At 46.7% G+C, this 26,409-nt stretch overlaps 1 protein-coding gene across 1 annotated transcript in view; it reads right to left on the reverse strand.

The window, feature by feature from the left end:
* Nucleotides 1-26,409, reverse strand: part of Aff3 (AF4/FMR2 family, member 3) — a 383,610-nt gene that overhangs the window by 40,077 nt on the left and 317,124 nt on the right. Inside the window, exons 12-13 of the mRNA XM_005400832.1 lie at nucleotides 6,909-7,095; nucleotides 8-184 (exon numbers count right to left, since the gene is read on the reverse strand). Coding sequence (XP_005400889.1) covers nucleotides 8-184; nucleotides 6,909-7,095 — 364 coding nt within the window. The remainder of the gene's footprint in view (nucleotides 1-7; nucleotides 185-6,908; nucleotides 7,096-26,409) is intronic.

Genomic DNA, 26,409 nt, shown 5'->3' on the forward strand with positions numbered 1-26,409 from the left:
GCGGCGCGGCCGGGCAGGCGTCGGGCAGCTTGGCGCCGTCCTGCGCGTCCTCCTTCCCCGCCGGGGAGTACTGCGCGCCCTCGGGCGCGGGGCCGTCACTCGGGGTCAGCAGCGGCGGCTTGTGCGGGTTGACTTTGTTGAGCCATTTGTCCAGCTGCCACTTGTTGGAGGATGCCGGTTCGGCCTGGAAGCAGAGAAGCCCGAGACCCGAACGGCTTTCACCAGACTCACCCCGACGCGCCCGGCCGGCCTCCTCCGGCCCGTCTCCGCGTGCGGGCGCGAAAACGCACGGCCGATGCAGGCGGGGCAGGGAGGCCTAGCTGCGTGCCGCAGCCCTCCTGCCCCTGGCACCGATGTCCCATCAGAAGCGCCAAAAAATGAGAGGTGGTACTGGGTTCTACACGTTTGAGATTCCATGATATTTAACTGGGGAAGAATAGACCTTAAAGTACCCCGCCCCTTTGGTGAGATTTAACACTTTGCGGGACATCTGAGAACTTACAATCCCAAAGAGCACATAATTTATGTGGTGAAGACGAGCATGGTGTAGTTATTTAACAGGAGAAGCAATGCTTTGGCTGGCTTAGCACCAGAGAACTCCTTTCCCACAGGTTGTGTGTGTGCGTGCGTGCGTGTCCTGTGCACTTTGGCAGGCCCGCTTGGTTCCGGTATCCTGAACCTGCTTCTGTCATACTCAGCCAAAACTGCTCAGACACCAGGTGATGGTGGCACCCTTCTGGGAAGCAGGGCTGGTAACCTAGAGCACACCATGGATGTCACAGGGCTTAAACTCTGGCCCGAAGATGAGCCGGGGGGGATGGTGCCAATGAACACCTGGAACAGGGGCAGGAAATGTACGGATGCGTCCTGCCCACCTTGGGAGAGATCCATAGTTCTGAGTTAAGTTTCTAAAGATTTATGTTCAATAAAGCTTGAGAACCAAGACTCCTAATAAAAGTCAGTTTTCACAGCATTAGGATTATTAGTTGGTACCTAACTGGGCTGAGAAGTGTGGAACGTTAGCCAGGGCACCTGCAGTTTGTCAGTCCATGTGAGCTGGAAGAAACATTCAGGAGGAAGAGCTGAGGTATTTTTCCTTTTGTCTGCCTCTCCCCTCCCCCCGGTTTATACACTGATGGCTGTGCCTGAGACACCAGGGTCCTGGCTGGGCCTACAGGAGTCAGGGGCTTAGCTCAGGGAAATGGGGAGCCCCTGATGGGATGAGGGAAGGGCTGAGAGCCATAGGCACTGGACACATGGAGTGTAGGGACCCGCCACTCTGAGCTGAGGGTAGGGGCTGTGGACATCTGTGCAGCCATTTGTGATGAGACTGACTATACTTGAGGGAAGACCAGCACAGACTGTCCAGTGACTTGGGGCGGGCAGGAAAAGTTCAATGGAGGCCAGAAAGAGGATGTAAGGTGCTTCCCCTGGGGGAGGGTCAAGGATGGGATAGCTTTATTTTGAAACACAGGTGTGGAAAGGGAGATCCTCACCTCAATGCCCTGACAATGAGTCTTTTTTTTCTTTTTTGAAACATCTCACTATTTAGATCATGATGGCCTTGAACTCACAATGTAGCCCAAACTAGCCTCAAACTCATGGAGATCCTCCTGCCTCAGCTTCCCAAGTGCTGGGAATATATGTGTGCACTCTCACACCCCCAAAGGAGTCTGGTTTTTTGATTTTTTTGCTTTGTTTTCATGTCATCAAAATCTAGAACAAGATGCAAAGGAACAAAAAGATGTATTGCTAGTGTCTCCCTTACCAGAATGCTTAGAATGCAAAGAGTTTCGGGTTTAAAAAATTTTTGGAATATTTGCACATATATAATGAGATGACACGGATGGGGCCAAAGTCTAGACACAAAATTCACTTATGTTTCGTACAGACCTTGCACACCTCACCTGAAGGTAACTTTATACACTATTTGTAATGATTTTGTGTGTGGAACAAGGCCTCACAGTGTGGAATTTTCTACTTGTGGCCTTGTATCAGTGCTCAAAAAGTTTTGGATTTTGGAGAACTTCAGGTTTCAGGGTTTTGGATGAGGGAGGCTTAGCCTGTATCACCTTTGCACATTTAAACTGTTAGATGCAAATTCTTGCTTTATTTTGGCTTCTCCAGAGAAAGACACTGCATCAGAGGAAGCAGGACAGTGACACAGACAGCTGCTTGCCCAAGGCGGTGACCCTCTTCTTGCCTGAGATTAGCTGAAAGTGACTGAAAGCTAAGTTGGTGGCTTCTAATTTTGTGTCGCCTGCCTCCACTTTTCCCAGGTGTGACCCCCGGAGATCAAGGCCTTCTGTTCAGCACCAGCTTCCCCAGGTGAGTGGAACCCAGTGCTGACTGGAGAGAAGGGCCCTTGCGTGGAAAGATGCACTTATCAGAGAGGACTTGCACGCCTGGGGCACAGCCAGCACTCAGCCACCCACTGCTGGGTTTAACGCCAGCTCTCCCCACTCCAGAGCCTGCTATGGCTCACATCTTTCATGGGAGAAATGAAGGAAGATAATGTGGAGCTCAACAGAGCCGCATATGGGAAGAGTCTCACGGAAACTTCCAGGTGGGAGCATTACTGGTGAAGAGCAGAATTTAATACGTTTAGTACGGTCCTGTTGCCTGATGTGCTTTAGGGTCATTTTTTCCCTGCACTTCACAGCTGAACAAATCAGTCTGAAGTACCATTTTCAACACATCACTAAATCACACTCCCTTTCCCAAGGATCTACAATAACCCCCTATCACCTCTCCAGTGAAACCTAAATCTCCTCTACTGACACTCAAGGGCCATCCTCTGGCGATCATTTTTCATTGCCGGGACGCCTGTAATATGCCTCCGACTTTACACATGTTATCTATTTGAATCTTTACAGATAAGAAATATTATCTCCCCTGATTTGTAGATGAGGCTCAGAGAGGTTAAGTGACACGTCCACAGATGCAGTGCTCCTAGGCTCCACCATGACTAACCTGTGCTTACTTAGACGTAGAGACCAGCTTCTGTTCAGGGTTGCCCCCTGTGATGCTTAATCTTGACCATCAACTTGACCGTCATCTCCTAGGGAGATGTCCAGGAGATCAGTCAAGCCTGCTGGCAGGTGTATTTGGGTGGGTCACGGAGGTGTGACCTTGGGGACCATATCTGGTTCCTGAGCCCTTTCTTTCTGGCTCTTCCTTGCTGTCTGATTCCTGGATGTCATCAGGTAAAGCAGCTTTGCTCCACCGGGATGTTTCTGCCCTGGAGCCAGCTAACTATGGCCTGAAACCTCTGAAATCCTGGGCCAAAATAGACTTCTCTTCTTTAAATTGTGGGTGTCAGGTGTCACGTACCACGGACAAAAAGCCAACATAGAAAATTGGCACCAGAGATGTGAAGTTGTTGCTGTAAGTATGCCTGACCTTGTGGTTTGGGACGGGTTTGTGGGAGGACTTTGGAAAGGTTTGGAGATGTGGGCTAGAGAAGCCCTAGAATGATGTAAGCAGTCTGATGGGCAATGCTGGTTGGAGCCCAGAATGCTGATAGGAATGTTGACAGTAAAGGCCAGGCTCAGGAGGTTTCAGATACAATAAGGGAGTAAACTAGAGGCCACATGAATCTCATTCTGGCAAAGAATCTATGTTTTGTCCATGCCTGAAAACTTTGTGTGAGGCTAACATATTCTCCTTACTCCCAATACTTTCTAGTGGGAAAGGTGGACCCTTTCCTTTGAGATATGTTCGCCTTTAAACTAGAATGATAGCCCAAGACTTGATTTTTGAGTGCTCCAAACAACACCTGTTGCCTTCTGTTACACTCAATAGTAGAATCTTCTGATGTTCCTGTTTATCTCATGTGCATGTCTCTGAGTCTTCAGCAAAGCCCAGCTCTTTCTTCAGGCCAAGGCTCTGTTCCCTTCAGGGTATCCCTGCTTGGTTAGGAGGCCCATTGCTGTGATGCTGCTCATATCGAGTGAGCTGTCACTGTTCCCCACAACCGTCACACAGATTAGGCAGGGAAGCACTAGCGGTCCTTCTGGGGAGAAGATAGTTGTGGCCAAGGAGGCTGAAATGATAGAGTTAAGCGGTGATACAGAAGGGAACCCAGGCCTCAGGCTCTAGCTCACCAGCATGCCCCAGTGAGGACAATCCCCTCCTGGAACGTTTGCTGGGGTTTGTGCCTAGTGTTGTCGTTTCTTGGCTCACTGCTTTATATGTTCAGCCACAACTTTGTTCCCTGATTAATTTTCCCTCTGATTCATGCACAAGCTCTCTTCCATGTCCCTCCTTCATCTGTACCCGTCACAGAACCCAGTGCCATGCACCCCAGAGGCACCTAATTAATGGGAGGCGTGTTGCCTCTATGAGCAATGTGCATCATATTTCTGTTCTTTTTTTTTGTGGTGCTGGAGATCGAACCCAGGGTCTTGTGCATGCAGGGCGGGAGCATTACCACTGAGCCACATCTGCAGCCCCTTCTGCTCATTTTTAAGAAAGCCCTGCGGAAGCACTTCACAGAATGTGCTTTTAATTCATGTATTCCAAGAGGGAAGGTTGCTGTGGTCAGATCCACTTGGCTGAGGCCACAACGGAAAGCATGGTTTGCGTGAGCAATATTTAGGACTGGGTGATGCCCTATGTAAAGAAATGGAGTCAACTTTATCCCAGGACTCAAAATGATGCGACCAGGCTTTATTTATTTTTAATGACTTGGGCTACCCTGGGCGAGGGAGTCCCATGCACTGGTGTCAGCGCACCAGCGGAATGGGGCGAGAGGGTGCGCAAGGCCAGGAAAGCTCATGAGATAAAAGGGGTGAGGCCAAGAATAGCTAAGCATCGCAGAGCCTGGGGAGGGGATGTGCAGGTGTTAACCTTGGGGAAATAGTAAAAGAAACTTGCTTTTATTCCAACAACACATCGCTTCCCAGCATTAAGGAGTAAGGCGCGGGGTGGTTAACATCACCGCCCGCTCCGCATTCGCTCTGCAGAGAGAAGCAAGGAAGTGGAATCCTTGCCGGGCCTTGGGGAGCTCAAACTTCTAGGCTGCTTTAGCTGACCGGTGCGCTCTGTCCCTAGCCAACCTGTGCTCTCTGACAGCTACTGCAAGAAACAGGCAAGTGTCTTCTTCCATCACCCGGGGGCACACGGTTCTGTAAGCTTCCCAATGATCACAGTGCCTTCAGAAAGAACTTGCGGAAAGTGCTTTATCACTGTACTGCTTTCCGGCAAGATGAGGTTGCAGCCCATTCTGGGCCTTCAGTGTGAGAAGAAGACTCAACGCTTGTGAATTTAACTTGCAGCGCACAACTGGAGCCTGGACAGGTTGAGCTTCACAGACACTAACCCTTTCTATTGACTGTCCCTGAGGTGTAGCTATTTACTATAACTAAATCTTCTGCAATTTCTCAACAAACTGTAGCATAAGACAGACTTAATAAAATTGAGCTTGTCTTTATTCTGTTGAACTCCTGTATTTTTCTGTTTCAAATTATCCTTGTTAGATGTTACCTCTATGAAGACAGGGGCACGTTCTGTCCTATAATGGCTTGTTCCAGAGACCCACGCTGTGTCCGCTACCCAATAGGTATTGATTCAATGAATGCGGAATGAGTGAATGAATGAATGAAATTAGGAGAGAGGAATAAACGTTTGGATCCTGGGAGAAGCCAGAGTTAAAATAAGCTGTAAGGCTTTTACAGGCTCATGTTGCTCAGCACTTTCACCTCGTGTGGGTGGGTGGGCAGATTCAGATAGACGGACAGAGAGACAAGAACTTCATAGAAGGAGAGAGAATGATGATGTGACTTATGCCAAGATGAATGCAGAGTTTGACTATAGCGTAGAAAGGTACCACACAGGAAGGCAGGATGGTGCGAAATAAAACAAAACATCTCCAGGGAAAGGAAGAGATGAAACATCACCACGTTGTCTCTGCTTCAGGTGTGACACCCTCTAGGGCGACCCTGTAAGTCAGTTACTCCCTGTCATGATTGGCGTTGCATGAGGTTTTGATTTCATGTCAGAACCTACTTAAGTTTCTCTTTGGTACCGGGAATCGAACTCAGGACCTCGTGCTTGCCAGGCAGGCACTGTGCCGCTGGTACCACACACACACACAAACTACCAGTCAGAACCTACTTAGGAATCTGCACCCCAAAATAGTATAGAGGATTGTAAGCAAAAAATTAAACCCCACCATCCTGTAAGGAACCACAGCTCCAGAGACTTGAGAGAAGTTTGTCCCCGGCCTTTACCCAGGAGTCTTTGTGCTCTGAGTTACTATTTAATTCCCCCTTTCAACTTTCAGGTAGAAAGCAAAGGTTTTTATTGGTGCCTTGTAATAGTTTTACACGAGCCACCTAAATCTTCCCCCTAGATACTGATCATAGCTGTAAAAGGTTTCATTATTATTTGTAGGTGGATGCTAATTTTCCCCTTTATATTTTCACAAAGAAAACGCAGTTAAGCAGGTTTTGTTAATATTTATGGGCCCTGTCCTTCTGATCCACGACAAGCTGTGAAAAGGTGGGATTCTAAGCATGTCTAATCCATAAAACTCCCTTCCTGTGATTTATGTGTGGTCACACTTCCCAGGTGGTGCACTTCCCTGTCTGGTTACTGCCTCACTGACCCTCAGGGAAACTCTTCCCATAGGTTATTTCCTGTTAGTGATTTTTATAGCGCGCTTGGAAATTTCTGGAAGTCACATATTTTTGGACAGTGAAAGATGATGCTTTGGACTTCAAAGGAAGCAGAGTCATTAGGGCACTATGAGGAAGGGTCACAGTGGAGAAAATATGGAGCCCCAACTCTCAAAGGCTCCTCTGTCTTGTCTGAGGTTGGGGGTGCAGGAGGTAAGGAGGCAGGGGGATGAGGCCAGAACTGGGGACTCCCTGGCCTCAAGCCCAGAGGGCGGGTGCTGCGCTTACCTCGGGGCTGGAGTAGTGGGGTGGCTTGCTGCCCTCGCTCTCGCTGGAGCTGCTCTCAGTCTCTGAGTCGGATCCCGAGCTGCTCTCTGAGTCGCTGGAAGAGCTGCTACTGCTGCTGCTGCTGCCGCTGCTGCTGCCCTTGCTGGACGGCACGGAACTCCTGCAGTTGGTCTGCTGGACCACGGTGCTGCCAGGCGGGAAGGGAAGGGAAGCCAAGTGAGCAAACAGGAAGGCACCCGCAGGCTGCCACCGGGCGAAGGGAAGGGGAGGCGCAAACCGCGCATCCGTCAGCCAGGACCTGGACTCAGGCAGCGGTTGGTCATCGAGATCAAAGGCAGCTTGATGGTTGAGCAAAACGAACCAGACACAGAGATAAAACAGGATGGAAGCTGGTTCTCCTCGGGAGCTGGGCACCCGTTCTAAGGTGTGGGGTGGCCACTTTAGAAGGGAGGGTGGTGCTGAATCCAAGTGGCTCTTTCTGGGAACGGGTTTTCACCTGCATCCCCTAATCCAGCTACCTACACAAATGCGAGAAATCCAGAAAGCTGGAAATTGCGTGCAAAGCGTCAAACTGACTGTTTGCTTTACTTTTGCCCTGGAGGAAAATATGGCCTGATGGCTGTCAGGAAGAGACGGCTTTCATGCCTGCTGGAAGGGTCCACACTCTGGGGCTGTCAGAATTCAAGCCTTCCTTCCCTCCTTTTTCTGTACGCCCGCGGAGTCTCGCACTGTGCTCATCCCCGGAGCTGCCCTTGTGTCGAGAGAAGCTTTCTTTTGAATCTTCAGTAAAGAACTATGGATCTCTTACGGATGCACTTTTATACATTCCAGACTTTAAAAGGCACATTGACACTTGGTGTTTATATCCACGCTGAAATTTGCCTCGAATTCCTTTCATAACTCAGAAACAACAGAAAAACCAATCAGTGCTTTCCAAGGGTAATGCACTAACCACAAAAAAGTCAAATAGCACACAGTCACCCGAAGAGCATTTAAGTCAAAGAGAAAAATCCGAGTACTCACATTATTTTCAACATCTTCCAACTCCTTTATTAACTGAAATGCAACACACTTGAAAGTGTTCTTTTGAGGCCAAGCGCTAAACCCAAAAAGTGCTGGTCACTTTTTTATGTAGACTCAGCAAAAAACCTACATCATTTTCCATGTGGCCACAGCTTCCACAAGGCTGAACGTCAGAGAGAGGCAGGGCTCATTAGGGTTTATGGTTTCGAGTGCAAAGCAGCCGCACAAGGTAAAGGACCCCTTTCACCCATCCTTTAAATCTCTGACAAATGCTTTGCCCAAGGACAGACTCTCGTAAATCCCTGGCATGGGGGCTGGGAGGAGGGCAATCCTCATTAGAGCCTTGCTTCTCTTATGAAAACCACAAGACAAAAAACGATCTTGTAGGAACTCTGACAGGAAAAGCGCTTTTCTGAATGGCGGTTTTCGTCTCTTCCTACCAGTGTCACGGTCCATACTCAGTGCCTGCCAGGCCCTCGCTCTGCCTGAGCGGCAGCGATTTCTTCCCCAGCCTGTCTGTCATTTGAGTTAGGTATAGAGGGAGGAATCCAAGATCTTGAGATAGAAGGGGAAGTTAGTACTCCAGGGACTGTGATATTTCTTTTCTTCTCTTATGAAGGAAAATCCATCTTCCTGTTGGCTGAATGGAGACTGCTACTATCAATGGAGTAATAATAATCATAATAAAGTATTGGGTTCGGGCCAAATGTGAACACTTGGGAATCCATGTTAATAGTTTGTTGGGTAGCCCCAAAACACAAGGAGGCAAAACAATACACAGCCCAACAACTTTCTTGTTAAAAGGATGGTGGGTACAGATACCTAAGGAAGAGATGCCATTCTGTGCTACACTCTGGGATGACATTTGCTGAAGACCAGGAAAATAAGACAGACAAGGAACATTTTGATTGGTTTTACAAAATGATGGTCGACAGTTTTGATTGGTATATTCTCCCTGTCTATATTCAAACAAGGAACATGTCAAGCTGGTTCTGTGTGTGCCTGGGTGGAGACAGCAATTGTGTGTGTGTGTGTGTGTGTGTGTGTGTGTGTGTGTGTGTGTGTACACAAAGTAAGTAACTGTCTTTTAAAAACTAGTACTTTAATTTCTGGGGAAAATGTCCCCTGAACAATTACCATGCTGCTTTCCTTTAACGATTGCTGTTTTATAATAATGAGGTACCCCGGGCCAAGGGGACCTGAATTATATTGACAGAAATGCCTTATTCGCCTGTTTTTCTCCCTTAAATTAGGAAACTGACTTAAAATGACAGTTTTACTGGCATAACTGTTATTTGTGTTTAAAATAGCTGAGAGAGCCAGGAATTGAGATATTTCTCCATGCTGTGTTTGTGAGGGTTGAGAGGCTCACAGTATTTCTGGGGTTAGTGCTGAAAATACAGACAGTCCCGACTTCTGATGATTTCACTTCCGATTTCTCAACTTTATGAAGGTGTGAAAGCAATATGCATGCATTACAGGCAAGGCAGATTTTGAATTTGAATCTTTTTCTGAGCTACTGATACGCAGTCCACTTCTCTCTGGCCAGCTCACGGTCAGCCATGTGATCACAGTGTGTTGAGATCTTGGTAGGTTATGTGCACTGAATGTTGCTTTTCTTTCCTTCCTTCCTTCCTTCCTTCCTTCCTTCCTTCCTTCCTTCCTTCCTTCCTTCCTTTCTTTTTTTTTGCTTTCTTTCCTTCTTTCCCCCTCCTTCCTTCCTCCTCTCCTCTCCACTCCTCTCCTTTTTTCTTTTCTCCTTTCCTCTCCTCTCCACTCCTCTCCTTTTTTCTCCTCTCCTCTCCTCTCGCCTTCCTTCCCCTCCCCTCCCCTCCCCTCCTCTTCTCTTTTTTCTTTTCTTTTCTTTCCATTACAAGGGACTGAATTCAAGGGCTTTGTACCATGCTACACTCCTAGCCCTTTTAATTTATGCTTTTAAAATGGGGGTCTCACTAAGTCACCAAGTTGCCCAGGCTGGGCTTGAACGTGTGATCCTCCTGCCCCAGCCTCTCAGAATGCTGGGATTACATGTGGGAGTCCCCCTGCCTGGCTAAATCCATTTTCAATTTACGATGCTTTCAATGTTTCATACATTCAATGGGACATAGCCCGATGGTACGTTGAGGATCATCGGGTATTTCTACGTTATTGGTCTGGGTAGAGAGAGTCTAGCCAGGGAGGAGGTTAAGAATGTCACAGACTTGCCCGGAAGGCTCTGTGGGCCGGTGGTGAGATTTCGAGGACCAGCCAGCCCACCTCCATTAACTGGTGAGTGTGTCCTGGGGGATGACCCATCACCCTGGCCTCAGGATACAGAATTTTTTTTCCCCCATTTTCCAAAGACAAATAAATTTATTTATTTAATAAAATTTTCAAATGATGTATTTTGATAACTTGTTCAATTTTTTTCAAGCAAAATGAAGCTAAGCACTTACCAGTATTACCAATTATTATAACCGTTAAAGCATCCTGTCTGTATGGTAACCAAGGAACAAACAAAAAAAAAAATGACAAAATTAACACAGCTGAGACGAAAAGTTTTTAGAAAGTAACAAAACAGATGAGTCCTTTCCCTCCCTAACAAATTCAGATCAAAGCTGTCAATTCTGATGGATAGCCAGTTTGCTACTTTTGGTTGAATGTGTCTAGTAAAGTTCTTTATGCTGAATAAGAGCAGTGAAAATGTATCTGAAATCATACCACAGGTAACATTCCCTCTTCTGTTTTTTTAACCTATGGACCTATCAGAACTCAGAGCTTATGCCAAATAAGGTATCAGTTAGAGAATTTGTTCATCTAAGGTTTCCAGGTGACTCCGGGTTACAAGTAGGGAAGGGAGGCTGGGCTCAGGGAAGCCGGGCAGGCCTCCTGGAAAACAAAATCCAGAAGACGGAAAAGGACCTGGCAGAAAGACCTTCCTGAAAGAAGGCTTTATCTACTTAAAACTGCCAACTGCAAATGCTAGCAGTGCTGGTTGTCCTGTTTACATACCACAGATACTGTGAAAAAAATTAACTCAGCGGAATTTTCCCTGAAATAATAACACATACTGGTTGACATGATGACATAACTTTGGAGGAGTTTTAGGATCCTACGTGTCAAGTTCTTGGACCCTATACCATTCTGTGAACGTGGTGCTGCTGACTGTGAAGACAGGAAAATGTCACTGAGAACATGGAATAAAAGTTTTTGTGTCACCAAAGCAAAACACAGCACTCAGTGTTCCTGTATAATTACTGGATAAAAAAAAAATCGGAAAAATCCATCTCGGGGCTAATGAGTCTTAAAAATGGAGACCCAGCCTTTCAATAAAGAGACAGTCTTTGCCTTCCTCCCTCCCTTCAATGCTCAGGATTGAACCCAGGGCCTCACTCATGGAGGCAAGTGCTGTACCATTAAGCCAGGCCTTCTGTGTCATCTCTTTTCTGATTAAAAAAAAGAACAGGTAAGAGGACTTCAGCATCTCGCACTCTTCCAGTTTGTTTGGTTTTTTTTTGGTCTTTTTGAGACAGGGTCTTTGTTATGGTTTGGTTCTGGGTGTTCTCCCAAAGCCTCATGCAGTCATGGGGCGGGCTTCTAGAGGCTTATGTTTGATTCCTAGATGTGAGTGCTACACGCCCTGGGGCGGATAGTTTGCATAGGTAAGGAAGAGAAAGAGGCTGCTTGTGGCCACTCCTCTCTTTTGCTCTTGCTGCTTTTGATATCTTTCGCTGCCATGAACAGTTGCCCTCTGCCATGTGCCACTCTGCCTTGGAGCCAGCTGAGTATGGACTGAAACTTCCACAAACTGTGAGCTAAACAAACCTTTCCTTCCTTAATTTTGAATGGCAGGTATTTTGTCTCAGCAACAAGAGAAAAGTAACCAAAACAGTCTTGCTATGCAGTACAGGATGGCCTGGAGCTCACTTTATAGCCCAGGCTGGCCTTGAACTTGCAAGGATCCTCCTGCCTCAGCCTCCCAAGTGCTGGGATTACAGGTGTGCACCACCACGCCCGGCTACTCTTCTAGTTTTAACACTTCTTCCTCTCAGAGAAAATTTCTTTAAATGTACTGTGTTTCACATGCTATCAACTAAGCACGGACCCTTCCACCGGGGGTGCATTTACTTTTTGTATTTTGACTTTGTTAACTGTTCTGCTGGTTTTGGGAGTGGCTGGGACTCCAACACTTCAAAACACACCTTGGAGACAGGTCCGGCTTTACTTTTCTTGTCTTGCCCCTTCCTTTGGCTCCACTAACTCCTTTCTTTCAGGATCTGGTCCGGGCTAAGTCTGAACACAGACCGTAAAAGAAAAAACCTGGAGTTGCAATGACAAATCCTGCATCTCGATGTCAGGAGCGCTCCGGCTGCCAAGTGAGTGGTGGGGCCTGGGTAAATATCCTCAGCCGCCCACAAGCTGCTCCCTGACAAGTGACTTGGAGATGGGCTCCGTGCCTGCTTGGCATTGTGGCATAGCTGTGCTGCCCAGCTCAGCGCCACGCATCCTGCGGGCGCCCCTTGGCATCGCCTGAAGGGCAACACTGAGCTCCTCCTCACTCAACACTGCAAGAACGCAGCACAGGCCTCACCTCCCATCTGTCAGCGTCCAGCAGCAGCACTCCCTTACTGACAGCATCTCCACAGACATCCACGGGTCTAAAACCACAACTGCATTACGAGAAGTGAAAGTGGTAAAAGCTGGTTGGAGGCGTGGATAGAAGTATCTTTCAAGAAATAAAGCCCACCAACCGTTGGGTCTACACTGAAGTGTTTTTGTCGGTGCTGCCATCCCGCTGGGAGCAATTTCTCTGTCTAACGTGGCCTGTGAAGCTCTCCGTGGCCCGGTCTCTGCGGCTTTCTGTACTGTTACCGCATACGCACTCTCGGACTGAGGTGCAGGCATAGCTATTCTGTCAAGTTTCCCCAGCTCCCCCAGATGCGACTGCTGTCTGTGCCTCTGTCCCTGCAGCACACTGTCCCCATTTCGCTCTGGCAGACTTGCCACGTTAAGGACAGAAATCATCTGATCTTTTGCTGTCATGCATCTCCAGAGCTAGCAGAGGGTCTGACATAAATGCATTCTCAATAGAAGTAGCTTGAGTGAATGAAAGAAAAATGATGCTGGAGACAGTGTGCAAGTCAATGGATTTTGTGGACTCCAAAGCAGCCCAGGAGATGTTCGTGCAGAACACATATGTCTTTTTCTCTGCTGTGTGTGGGATGCCCAGGATTTTACAAACTGGTAGTGTTAGAAAGCTGCCATCTACATACACGGTTGAAAATTGACAGCCAACAGGGAGGGGTGAGTGAAGCGTCCAGGTGTAAGAAAAGCAAATGCTTAATGTGGTGACAGGCGGCTGTGGGCCTCTGGCTTCCTTGGTGGGTGTGCCACCCTGGAGGTTTTGGCAGGAGGCCTGACACTGAATGCCAGTACCTCTCTGCCATGTGGATGCATAAGTCCTGTCTTATATAATCTTTCGATTTTTCAGATGAAGCCTCAGAACCTGTTTATGTCAAATCTCCTCATTTTAAAATGCTGATAACTGGTTAGGCATGGCAGCACATGCCTGTAATCCCAGAGCTTGGGAGGCTGAGGCAGGAGGATTGCTGCAAGTTTGAGGCCAGCCGACAATATATAGTGAGGTCAAGGCCAACCTGGGCTACACAGTGAGCCCTTATCTCAAAAGAAAAATGCTGATAACTAATTTGAAGTTTTAATAATAACAGTGGCAGAGGAGGCCTGTGACACTCTTGATCTGCATCCTGAATGTCTGGGATGGCTCCATTTAAAAGAGACAGACACCAAGAGATCACTGCCAGAGAAGTTTTACCAGCCCAGGGCCAGGGTAGGAGAAAAAATTAACCAGATGCAGAAGGGCTCTTACTTTCCTAGCTCACTTTTTAAAAAAGTTGTATTTTGAAGTAGTTACAGCCTTACTGGAAATTTAAAAATATCACACGGGTGTTATGTGTACCCCTCACCCAGTGTCCTACCATGGCTACATCCCAGAGGCATCGACATAGCCAGAAAACCAACAAGGGCACAACACGCATATAACGCCCTTTCACACGGTTTCCTGTAACCACGACAACCGAGATGCAGAGCGCTTCTGTCCACACGAAGATCTACCTGTGCTCCCCTGCAGGTGACACCTGCCTCTCTTCCCTCAACTGTCCCCAACCCCTGGAAACCACTAACTGTTTGCCATCTGTAAAATGTTATTTTGAGAATGCTGGACAAACAGAATCATATGGTAAGTGTCCTTTTTAAAACCAGATGCATTAAGATATAACTTATATACACATATAATATGCATCCTTTGGGGCTTGGGCTTTTTCCCAACCAAAACAATGCCCCAAGACCCATCTGAATGGTTGACTTTATCAGTAGTTTCTCCCTTTCTAAAGCTGACTACTGTAGTATTCCATGCTATTCTCTTCCATACTATGGATGTTTAACCACTCACCCATGTAGGGACATGTGGTTGTTTTCAATTTTGGATATTAAAAATAAAACTGCTATGAATATTTGTGTGTAGGTTTTTGTGCAGAAATACATATCCATTGCTTTGGAATAAATGCTAAGATATATATGACTGCTGAGTTTTAGGATAAGTGTTACGTTTTCTTTTTAAAGCCACTGTCAAATGACTTAATCAGTTTTTCATTCATATATTTTTCTGTCATTTGGTGCACACACCTTTAGAAATGCTGTGTCTTCCTAGGGTTTTGAGCTGTTTATCACTGTGTAATGTGCCACCCTGTCCCTGGTATTTTCTTTGCCATGAAATTGACTTTATCTGATGACCACTCCTTTCTTTTAAAAATTCCGATCCTTCCTTTTGAAAATATTTAAATAACTGATGCACAGAAATTGTACATAGTTATGGAGTACTATGTGGTGCTTCAATATACATTTCCATTGTGTATTGCTTAAATTAGGGTACACATATCTACTTCCTCAGTAATTATCATTTATTTATGGTCAAAACCTTCAAAGTGCTTTCTTTTAGCTTTTTAAAAACTGTAACACATTATTATCATCTATGGCCATGTGACAGTACAGTAACACATCAGAACTTCTCTCCCCTATCTACAACTCAGTATCTTTCCTTTCTCTGTCCCTCCCTTCCACTTCCCCCCAGCCTCTAATAATCCGTACATTCTCAATTCCTATGAGATTAACTTTTTTACGTTTCAGATAGGACTGAGATCATTTACTACTTGTTTTTCTATACCTGGCTTATTTAAATCATTTCACATAATAACTTCTAGTCCATCCATGTTTTCCTTTGATCAATATTTAATCTTTGATTAATGTTTATCTTTTTAACCTGTTTACTTTCGACTTACCTGTGTTATATTTGAATTGAGCATATAGACAACATAGAGTTGGATTATAATTTTTAATTCTCTCAACATATTTTAGTTGATGAATTTAGGCCTTTTATATTTAATGTAATTATTGGTATGTTCAGAGCTTAAATCTGACACTAGTTGTTCTTTTCTTCTTGGGCCTTCAGTTTTCTTTTTTCTGCCTTCCTCTTCCTTAGAACATGTTTCAGAGCTCTCTTTTAATTTACCTACAGTATTTCTGAATTCATTTCTTTGTATAGATTTCTAGATATGTTATCTAAATGTTACACTATATATAATATATTGGAATGGTCATGTACCAGTTTGAGTGAAATGTATAAGACTTACATTCTTAATTGTCTTAAATATTTCTTCTCCATACATTGAGAATAACATCAAGCAATGTTTAGAATGTTGCTCAAACATGATTTAGAAAGCCCAAGAGGAAAAAGAAAATTTATTGTAATTATCCATATTTTTACTTTTCTGCTGTTCTTCTTTCCATCCTCATGGTTCCAGGTTCTTTTCTATTTCAAGACCTCCCTTTAGCTATTCCTTTAGGGAAGATCTGGTGATAAAGTCTCTTCATTTCCCTTTATCTCAGGTCTATAGGAGCCCTTCCTTCCCAAAGGATTTCACTGGGTGTAGATTTTTGGGTTGAAAGTTATTTTCTTACTTGAAAAAGGAGGTGCTACTTCTTTTTGGCCTCTGTGATTTCTGAATCCAGGACTGTAAAAATTATTTTTTGGTTTTCAGAAGTTTCACTGTGACATGTCTTGGCATGGATTTCTTTGGATTGTTCCTCTTTGTTGTTTATTTAGCCTCTTGAATCTGTAGGTTTGTGAATTTTGTAAAATTTGGTAAATTTTTAGTCACTGAACACTTTCTGAATAACTCTTCCAGCCCTACACCTTCTCTGATACTTTGACGGCACACATGTTGTGTCTTTCATTATACTCCAGCGTCCCCTGGGGCTCTGTCCTTCTCCTTTTGCAGTCTTTTTTTCCTTGGTTGCGTCTTCAACTTCTCTGATTGTTTCCTCTCTTCTCCTTTTTGCTGTTGAGTTCATCCATGGAGGTTTTACAATTTTGGGGTATTGGAATTTTCAGTACAGAAATTTCCATTTGGTTCTTCCTCATGTCTTCTACTTTTTTGCGGAGACAAATCATCCATTTGTTTTATGCATGTTCTTAACTGCTTACTGAACTATGTATGATGGCTGCTTTAAACTCCTTGCTACATAAATTCTAACATCTGTGTCATTTCAATATTGGCATCTGTTGGCTGTCTTTTCTCATTCCTGGTGAGATTCTCCAAGTTCCTAGCATGATGAGTGATTTTTCTATTGCATTCAGAACATTTTATTTCTGTATTGTAAGATTTTTGATTAAAAAAAAAAAAGCATTGCCCATTTTAGCAGAGCTCCACCAACAAGACACCGGCAAAGGTGTGTTGGGGAGGTGTCTCCTTACATTGATAGGGCAAGAGAGACTCTATTTTTATTTTTAACTCTGTATTAAGAGAAGTCACGTAAGTTCACTTTAGCTGTAGTTGGCCCCACTCTTCACTCAACTCCCCTTGGTTAGTTATCAACCCACTTAAAGGAGAGCAGAGTCATAAAGGGGGACCAAACAAACAGGACAAATTGGGAAGTAGGCTAAAAGTTAAACCACAATGATCATCTGGAATCTGGAGGTCCAACAGCTTCTGGGAGAAGTAAACTTTGTGATAATTGTGTGGCATTCTTGTAAGATTCCCCAAAATGAGGTAATGGTTACTATGGAAACATAAAATGTACAACTGAAGGTGAGACCCATATAGGTGCAGACATCTTCTCTGGCTCCTGGTTAGAGACTGTCCATCAGCCGGCTTAATAAACTTTTGTTTGTTCCTGCCTCTTTGGTTTTCTTGTGAGTGCCTTTCTCATTGAACTTACTTGTGGTATCAACACCTATGCAAGGTGGGGGTCTTGGCTCCCTACTTGGCTTTTATGGATGGGGCTGGACTGGGGCTGCAGTATTTTTCCATGATTCTTGTCTGGGATACAGCACTTATTATCTGAAAGCTACCTTCTTTCTGAGCATGCAGGCTTTTCTGGGGTTCCTTTTTGTCTGTCTGTGGCCAGACTGTCAGTTTCTCCAGCATCTACTTTGTACTTTATGGGCCAAAAAATAAAGCCCAGGAACCCACTGCCTGTCTTCAGGCCTGAAGTCCCCAACTGATCTGATGTCACAGAAGGCAGAGCAGAGAGGGTCAGTGACTGGCTCAAAGTTGCACAGCAAGTCAGGGGAGAGAGGTGGAACCTGGGATTGTAGGCTCCCTTGATGAGTGAAACTTTCTTAGCAAACTGGGTAAAAACAAGCTTTTCTGGCTGCAATCAGCCACATTTAGGTAAGTTTGCCATGTAAAAACAGGGTGGTGTGTAGGCTTTAGAATCAGATAAACTTGGGCGGACATTTTTCTTCTCTGCTGGCTGTGTGACCTCAAGGAAGTCACACTTCACCTCTCTGAGCCTCAGTTGGTTCACTAAAGGGGATAAAACAGTGCCCACCTCACAGAGTTGCTAGATAGACTGATGAGGAGATGCTCTTAATGTTCTTACCACAGTACCTCACATATAGCAAGTGCTCAATAAACACAATGAATATTATTCTTTATTTTTAATAACTATATTTATTCCAACATGGTAGTTTGATTGGTATGAATGCTTCTAGTTTACCTGCATTTTAAAAAAGATCTATCTATTTATTATCTATTTCTTTATTATTTGTCTGTCCACCTCGTGCTGGGGAGTAAGTGCTACGAATGCCTGCTATACGTGCTTTCTGCTCCTGAGCTACAGCCCCAGCTCAAGTTTACTGCATCTTAACCCACAATGCACAGCTGGTCATCTCCCAGAACTATCAAGTGTCTGCTCAGGAAGGAGCCAGAGGGGTGGCTAGGCCAGTGCAAGGTCACACTGAGCCTGAGTACCCCCTTCTCCAAAATCTCCTCTTTCCTTCCCATAAACCTGGCTGCTTTAATACAGAGTGCCTGGCGGCTCTGACCTTGAACCAGGTGACAGGAAGCTGGCGAGGGCCAGACCGACAGCAGCACCTGAGTCTTTCCCAATCAGGATCTTGGATTCTGGAAACCTCCTCCTAAGCCAAGGTCTGGCTGAACAAACCAATTCCATCCCTGTCCTGTGTTTAAAGCAAGTAAAGCGAGCTGCTGAGTATCAGCACGTGCAGTGTTTAATCTGCATCTCACTCAGGAGCAAGAGATGCAAGATGATGAGCGAAAGGGATTTTTATGGAAACCAAATCATGGCATCTGAGACCTCAACTTGCGGCTGCATCAGCTCCCGCCGTGATCTTGTTAGCTGTCTAACATGGTGCTGGAGTTGTTCCTCGGGTGAGGACTGTCAGGGCAAGTGCGCAGAATATCATTCGGGCGTTTCTGCAGGTAGCGCTGTGGGTAAAGCCTGTGCAGAGGCTCTGTTAACAGAGCTGTGCTGATGCACCACGTCTGGTGACGGAAACAGGAGCCACAACTAAAATAGTCAAAAACCCGACAAGGACACGCGCATCTCACACTCCCAGGTCCCAGGGCGGGGCCTTTCCAGGACTGGTCAACTCAGCGGCTCCGTGGCCTTCCCAGGAGCCAGCCTCCTTCCGTCTTTTCTCTCTGGTGTGAGTCTGGCGGTCCCTACGGCTGCTGCTGTCAGCGCACAGTTGGCAGTGTCCAGAGGGAGGTATACACAGGGTGGTTTCCCGTGTTAAGTAGATCACCCCTCCGGTTTCACTGGCTGGAATTCTGCCACACATGCGTTGTTTTACTAGACCTGTTCTACGCAAGGGTGACACGAAAACTGACACCAGAGGGTCACCCCTAGGGCTACCACGTCTCCAGCTAAGCCCTGAGGAGCTCTCTCAGGGTAGAGCGGGTGGGATGGGGGTCTCTCGGCAAGGGATGAGGCAGTCATGTGCCTCTTCCTCCCACAGACAGCTGCTCCACTGACAAGGCCACAATAAAACACGCTAAATGAGCCACACATGGGCGCCATGGCTGCCATGGTTTCAACATGGTTTGAGTGCGTCTCATAAAGACTCCTGGGCTCGAGGATGGGTGCCTACCATGGCCACGCAGAGAGCTGGCAGATCGTTAAGAGATGGGGTCCAGCAGAAGTGAGTGTGTCAGGGTGTGCTGCCCTTGGAAAGGATCAATGTTGCCCCTGGATTAGTTCTCATGAGAGTGGGCTGTTACAGAAGAGCAAGCCTGGCCCCTCTCCTGCATCTGATTCACATGTGTCCTTCTCCACTTGTCCACCATGTTGTGATGCAGCCAGGAGGCTCTCACAAGACACTGGTGCCATGCTGTCTGAACTTTCTAGTCACCAGAATTGTGAGCCATATAAATCATTTTTTTAAAAACAGTAGCCACTGTTATAGCAGTAGAAAACAGACCAAGATAACAATCAGCAGGGCTATTGATAGGCTACGCCATAAGATTCCAGAAGAGGGCCAGGTGGCCAGGGATCTGCGCCCCGCGGTTCTAGTTGTAGACTCTACATAACTTCACTGAGGGTAAAAACCTCCTTTGTTATATGAGCTTGGATTCCTCTCACTTTTAATAGCCTTCAACAATGTGGAGTTACTTTAGTCACTTTCCTCATGACTGGGCCAAAACATTCACTATGACTTAAAGGAGGAGAGATTTATTTGGGCTCAGATTTTTTTGTCCATAGTTGGCTGGCTTCTAGGCAGGAGGGACATGGCAGAAGGGTCTGGAAGAGGGGAGCTGCTCACATTATGGCTGTCAGGAAGCAGAGAGACAAGGGAGGAGCTGGGGTGGGAAATGTAACCTTCCAGGCCACACCCCCAGTGACTGCCTCTTTGGACCAAAACCCATGCCCCAATAGCACACTCAGCCTCAGAAATCACCCCTGGATGCACCCCAGTGAGTACAGCACCCGCGTGAGCCAAAGATTCTCACAAGCCCCACTTCTGAACATACAGGTTTTGGGTGGGGGACGACATTCTGTACCTAAACTGTAACAGTAGAATTGAAAAAATACTAGGTAAAATTGAATGGTCCTTATTTTAGTTATTTATCCTGAGAACTGACTAGTCCCAGAACTTCTTAATAGAAGTTATGCTATTTTATATTTAAAAATTCTTTTCCATTTCTCCATTCAGGCTGGTGAGCTGTGGGGAGGCCAGGACCCAAGGACACTGGAGCAGATCTGGGGGCTTCACTCCTGGTGGTGACCCTGGGCTGATGCTCAGGACCGCTACCTTGTGTTGTCTCCCTCAATTTGCAGAGAGGAATACTGAGCAATAGTTGGGTATATGCTTTGTTACTTCCTGGAGGGCAGGTGATCAGAGATATTCCCACCACTTCTAAGAATAGTCGGCTGTCTTTAACTGTGGGCTCTGCAGTGACAGAATCAGCCAACCACAGACCTAAATATTCAGAAAAAAACTCTGCATTTGTATTGAGCATGCATAGAATATTTTTTCTTGTCATTCCCTAAACAGAGTATAACAACTATGTACACAGCATTTACATAATATTAAGTATGACAAGTCATTGAGAGAGGATTCATAAAATATTCAGGGATGTACACAGGTTCTGTGCAAACACTATGCCATTTCTAGAAGGGACTTGAGAATTGGTGGACGCTGGGCTCTGGGGGTGGAGCGGGGTCTTGGAGCCGGGGCTTGTAGATGCTGACAGATGAGTGTGTGGAGCCCTGAGATGCCGGGCTCAGCTGTGTCACAGGCGGAAACTTCCTATCTTGCTGTGTGATTTCAAGGCATCTGGCTCAGCCAGCCTCACCCTGGCACTTTGGATGGTAGTTTTTGCGTCACCACGAGTCTTTCTGTCATCCAGAGTTCCTGGCGCTCCCTGCCTTCACTGTGGGCTGTGTGCCCTGGCCCTACCGTGCACGTGGCCTGGGCACCAAGCATGGAGTCAGTCACATCCTCTCATGAGCAGAGCACAGAAAAGTGTTGAGGGAAGACAGATCAGGGGTGGCTCAGTTCTGTGATCTAATTCTTATTCCTAATGAGGGACCAGGGGAGGAAGGAGGGCTAAAGTTTTCAGGAAGGAGTCTGAGAAGGTGTGGGATCTGAGCAGGACCCTAAACACCAAGTATGGGTGGTCCCTAAATCCTTCTTGAGAAGGGAGCAAGCTCCAGGAAAAGGTAGCAAATAAGCGGTGACCAGGAGGTGGGGCGCATAGAGGGAAAGTAGAAACAAGCGTGGGCCACGCTGCAGAACCATTTTCCCTTCCATTTTATGGGGTCCATTACCAACTAGCCCTTTTTGGATCTATGGGTAACAATGAACACAGCTGAAAACAACAGCAGCAGCAACAACAGATTGGGCTGAACTGGTTCCTAAAGCAAATAAGCATCCTTCCGAACCCACGGGCACTTGCTCTAGGACATGGTTCATACCAGGATTTGAAGTTCCTTACATAAAATGCCATGTTATTTGCATACAGCCTGTGCACATCCTCCTGATACTTTAAACCATCTCTAGAGGACTTGTGGTACCCAATACAACGCAAACGCTCTGTAAATAGTTGTTGCATGGTACTGTTTAGGGAATGACGACAAGAAAAAAAAGTCAGTGCCTGTTCAGAACAGATGCAGCTTTATTTTTCTGAGCACTTTCGGTTGAATCTGTTGGATGTGCAGCCCAGAGGCTGACTGTGCATGTCATTTAAGGGAGGTCCACGGAGGGGGAAGTGAACCGGTAAAAGGACCAGGGATCTCCAGCCGCGCTCAGGGACAGTCGCTGCTGCAGGGGAGGTAAAACCGGCATGGGCAGCTGGGTTGTGCTGTGATCCAGGGCTCCCGCTGCACCTCCTCCGTGGAGGAAGCTGAGCTTCTAAGGGTACTGGGGGCGCTTGGAATTGAAACGACACCCACACACAGCAGCTGAGCCAGTGTGCATGAGGGGGAAATCACAACGTGAACATTTCAGTCAGGGGAAGGACTGTTAAAGCCAGCCTTTGTCTCTCTAAGGCTGCAGCAAAGAGAAAGGAGGTTTCACGGCAGGCTGAGCAAAGCAGGAGAAAAGAAAGTGGGTGGTCAGAAAAAGAGGGGGGAAGGAGGTAAACTAGAATGTGGCCAATATAACTCTATCTGCTTTATTATTTCTGAGTATGGTGCAGTAAGGCTGGGTTCTGCAAGTCCCAGCCCGATCATCACGTAGAATGGGAACAGCCCGCTCCCGGAACGGAGCTGCCCACGGACAGGAAAAGCGTCACCACATGGCAGCACAGGGCCGTAAAACTCTCAGCCCAGTCTGGCCTGATTGGATGGACGTCTACGCGGCCCCTGCAGGGACAAGTCAGGCCCTCGGGGCTGTAGCCTGCCCACTCACTGAACTCACACTATGGGGACAGAAAAGGCACAGCCAGGCTGGACAGAGCAGAGGACGTAGGCATGGAGGCGTCTTTGGGACAGGGTGCCCTTGCAGAAGCTGTGGTTTGACACTGATCAGAATTGCTCTCCTCAAACGAAGGACGTCTCACTTTTTTCCAAGAAGGAAAGAAGATTTAAGAGACTTCCCAAGAGACGGTTGGTGGCTGGGGCTGGGGGACAGGAGGCAGGTACCTGGAAATCAGCAGAGCTGGCAGTGTATACCTTGGGTAACCACAAGCAGGAAAGTGCTTCTGAGACCTCAGAGTGTCATGCTAGACGGGCTTTATAGAAACACTCCATTCAGACTTAAAACCTGAAAAGAAAGGCCTTTCCTGATGCTAAGCTGGCACAACGACCCGCTTCCCCATCCCTGGAGCCAGGACTTGTCACGTCATCTGCAGGGCCCAGAGCAAAATGCAAATGTGAGCCCCTTGTTCCAATGTGCCAACGGAAATACCACTCCAGGCTCTGAAATACAAAGCTTCTGCTCTCTTCTCTGGTCTTGCCATTGGCCCGTGGGGTCCTCATTTGCTATTTCATGCTGTGCTCTCCGGGCACTGGGATATCACGGGGTATGTGTAGACTCCTGCAGGCAGCTGGTGCTCACCCTTCGATCAGCTGCTGGGCTCCCCTCATGGGGTGGCCTGGTTGGGGCTACTGAGTGAAGCCAGGCACCTGTGTCTCATGGGCCCAACCAATGCAAGGGAAAGGCAAACCCTAAAGTACTGAACCTTTGCAGTGGGACATTCTGGGGTCCTGGGCCAGGGTACAGAGAGACTTCCTCCCTCCCTCCCAGCTGCCTACTGGATATGCTGCTGTATGGCCAGCTTGGGGGAAACTGCCATTGCTATGCCCTGGGCATAGATGCCCACCCCTACATGGCATGAATCCATGCCCTGCTGGACGGGCAGATGGTGGTGGAAAAGGGAAGGCTGGGTGAAGCCAAGGCCTTGGGCCGAGGAGCTGGCAGCTGAGAGGGTCCCCACGTGAGCAGATGTTCCGTACCCGGACATATCCTCCATGGTCCTTTGGGACCTCACTTATAAAACACAAACTCAAAGACAAAATTATCAAGAATTGCAAGATGGCAACCACAGAGCATCCAGTCAGGGTGGAGGCCATCTGAGCACCGGCCCTGCTAGATGACACAGCTGGCTGGTCCTGCTTGCAGCTACCTTTGCCTTCTAGAAGAAAATGCCCCTTGCACAGGCAATCACTCAGTCTGCAGGGACTGCAGCCCTCCAGGGGCCCGGGTCCTGCCTCTAAACCGCTGGCTCCTCGTCTGAATAGCCCTCCTTGCTCACTCATGTAAAGGTGAAGGAACATTTCCCAGCCTATCTCCAGGTTACCTCCTAGGTGACAGCTTTGGGAGCTCTGTGGAGACAGGATTTTAAACAAGTCAGAGTCCCATGTAATTAAAACAATTTTGAATGAAAATTACCACTTCAGTAATTGCTTTTATAATATTTACTACCATTTCCATTGTGTAACTTACCCCATTAATTACTGCTGAAATAAAGTTAGTCAATGAATAATTAATATGAAGTGATAACCAAGGGAGTTAATAGTGCTTAAGAAAGAGAGTTTGAAGGGAAGTGTCACCCACGCACAGTCTGGCTAATGAAAACCTTGCCACTCGAGGGCCACATGCCGGTGGGTGAGACCCCGGCCCACCACCTGCTGTCAAAAGAGGTCAATAAAAAACTCTTTTTAGTTTCACCACAGGCTTAGAAGCAGACTTGGAATTCTCAGTGGTTTCTACTTAATCAAAACAGACAGTTCTTTTGCACAAATAACTCTGCAAAGACACAAATTAGAAATAGCACCCATAGGTCAAACTGCAGGTCAGGAGCTCAGATTTCAGACAGTGGGGAGCTCATGGTTCCCACAGGGCGTGTGGGTGGGAGGGCAGAAAGTTCAGCAGATGGCTGCATGCCCAGCACTTGCGGCGAATACAGCACCCTCGGCACATGCACAGGGACACACACTCGCGTGGGAAGTCGAATAAACAAGCGCTGCTTCTGATGAAAGCCCAGTGCTTATTCTGGTGCTTTTGTGTATTTGTGCTTTGGTGATGGGGACTGAACTGGGGGCCTCACGCGTACCAAGCACATGCTCTACAGCTGAGCTACACCTCCAACCTCTATTTTATTGTTTGGAAAGAGAAAATTAGTTTTCAAGGAAGCTCTCTGGAACAGCAAGACAGGATTCTGATGTAAGTTGCCTTCATCGTCTGTACACAGACGGTCCTTCAAGATCTTGACATTTCGAATTTCCAACAAAGACCAAACATCCTTACAGGATGTTTTCTTCTTAATGGTCTTTGAACGAAAATAGGGTTGCCAGATAACATACAGGGCACCCAGAGAGATGAGAATTTCAGATGATGAATAATCGGCAATATTAGGGGCATGCTTATATCATGAATTATTCATTGTTCCTGGACTTCTGTTTGCTAAACCTGGCAATCTCAGGCTTGTGACCTTCTTATTCATCTGACGGAAGAGCCTGTGGGGCTGAGCACATACAGTGCTAAGTGGAGGGGTACATGCAGATGAATGGCTTATGGAGGACAAATGACACCCACAAACATCATCACCACTAAATAATGAGCAAATTTCTGGCTTGAATATTTGCAAAATGTCTTTTGGGTTGCATGACAGGGTCCTAGGTGCAATGACAGGTGAGATGATTAATGACAATTCATCCCATCTTGGGAAGTTTGGTAACTGGGAATTCCTATTTCAAGTTGCCTGAGGTGTACTTCAAAAGCAATGCAACACAACAGACATTGTGATGACTGAACAGCCAAGATAAAGGTAAAGGGGTGGTGCAATATCCTCCGAGTCTATTCCAAAGCCACAAACTTCAGGGTTGAAATATTTCCCTCTAGAACTTTAGCGTGAGTTGTAAGGGATGAAAAGCACGCTTCATGTAACCACTTTTCCAGTGAAATAAAGCATGTTTACATCTCAGTGACTGAAACACCCTCCAGCTAATTTTGAATGCTAAAGTGGCTGTACAAAGAGGCTAGAATCTCTGCGGAAAGAAATGGGCCATCTGCGTTGCAGCGCCAGGGTGGAGAACAGTTTCTGCGGGACTTCAGTGCACGGGAACTTGCTGAATGCTATCACCAGAAGTTGCGTTCTGTTGTATCTGGTTAAAAAAACCCCAATGGTGGAAGATGTTAATATATTTAATAGAACATACTTGGTAATGATCTTGGAGTTCAACAGGGATAAGCTTGTTTTCATGGCATTTTACTGATGCAACTCTAGAGTTTCTTTCCCAAGCTCGTATTATTGCCTTAGTTTTATGCAGATACAACATCAAAGGTAGAGAATTCTCTGGAAGGCATTTTCTCCATTTTAAACCATGCTATTCATTTTATTTTTCTGCCAGTGGGGATTGCATCCAGGGCCTTATGCATGCTCGGCAAGTGCTGTACCCTTAAGCTACATCTCCAGCCCTTAGACCCTGCCAGTGCCCTCCCTATTTCCCTGGAGGGAGCTTGCCAGCCTGCTCAGGTTGTACACAAGATCCTGCACGCTGCGTAAACAGCAGATATTGCATTTCTCATAGCTCTGAAGGCTAGGACATCCAAGACCTAGGAGGCAGCACGTTTGGTCTTTGTGAGAAACATTCCCCTAGCACAAAGATGGCCACTGGCCGATGCCAAGAGCTTACATGTTCTCTTCTTCATGCATGCTCAGAGAGCACTCTG

The sequence above is a fragment of the Chinchilla lanigera genome, unplaced genomic scaffold (genome assembly GCF_000276665.1).
Source record: "Chinchilla lanigera isolate Chin_1 unplaced genomic scaffold, ChiLan1.0 scaffold00069, whole genome shotgun sequence".
Lineage (NCBI taxonomy): Eukaryota > Metazoa > Chordata > Mammalia > Rodentia > Chinchillidae > Chinchilla > Chinchilla lanigera.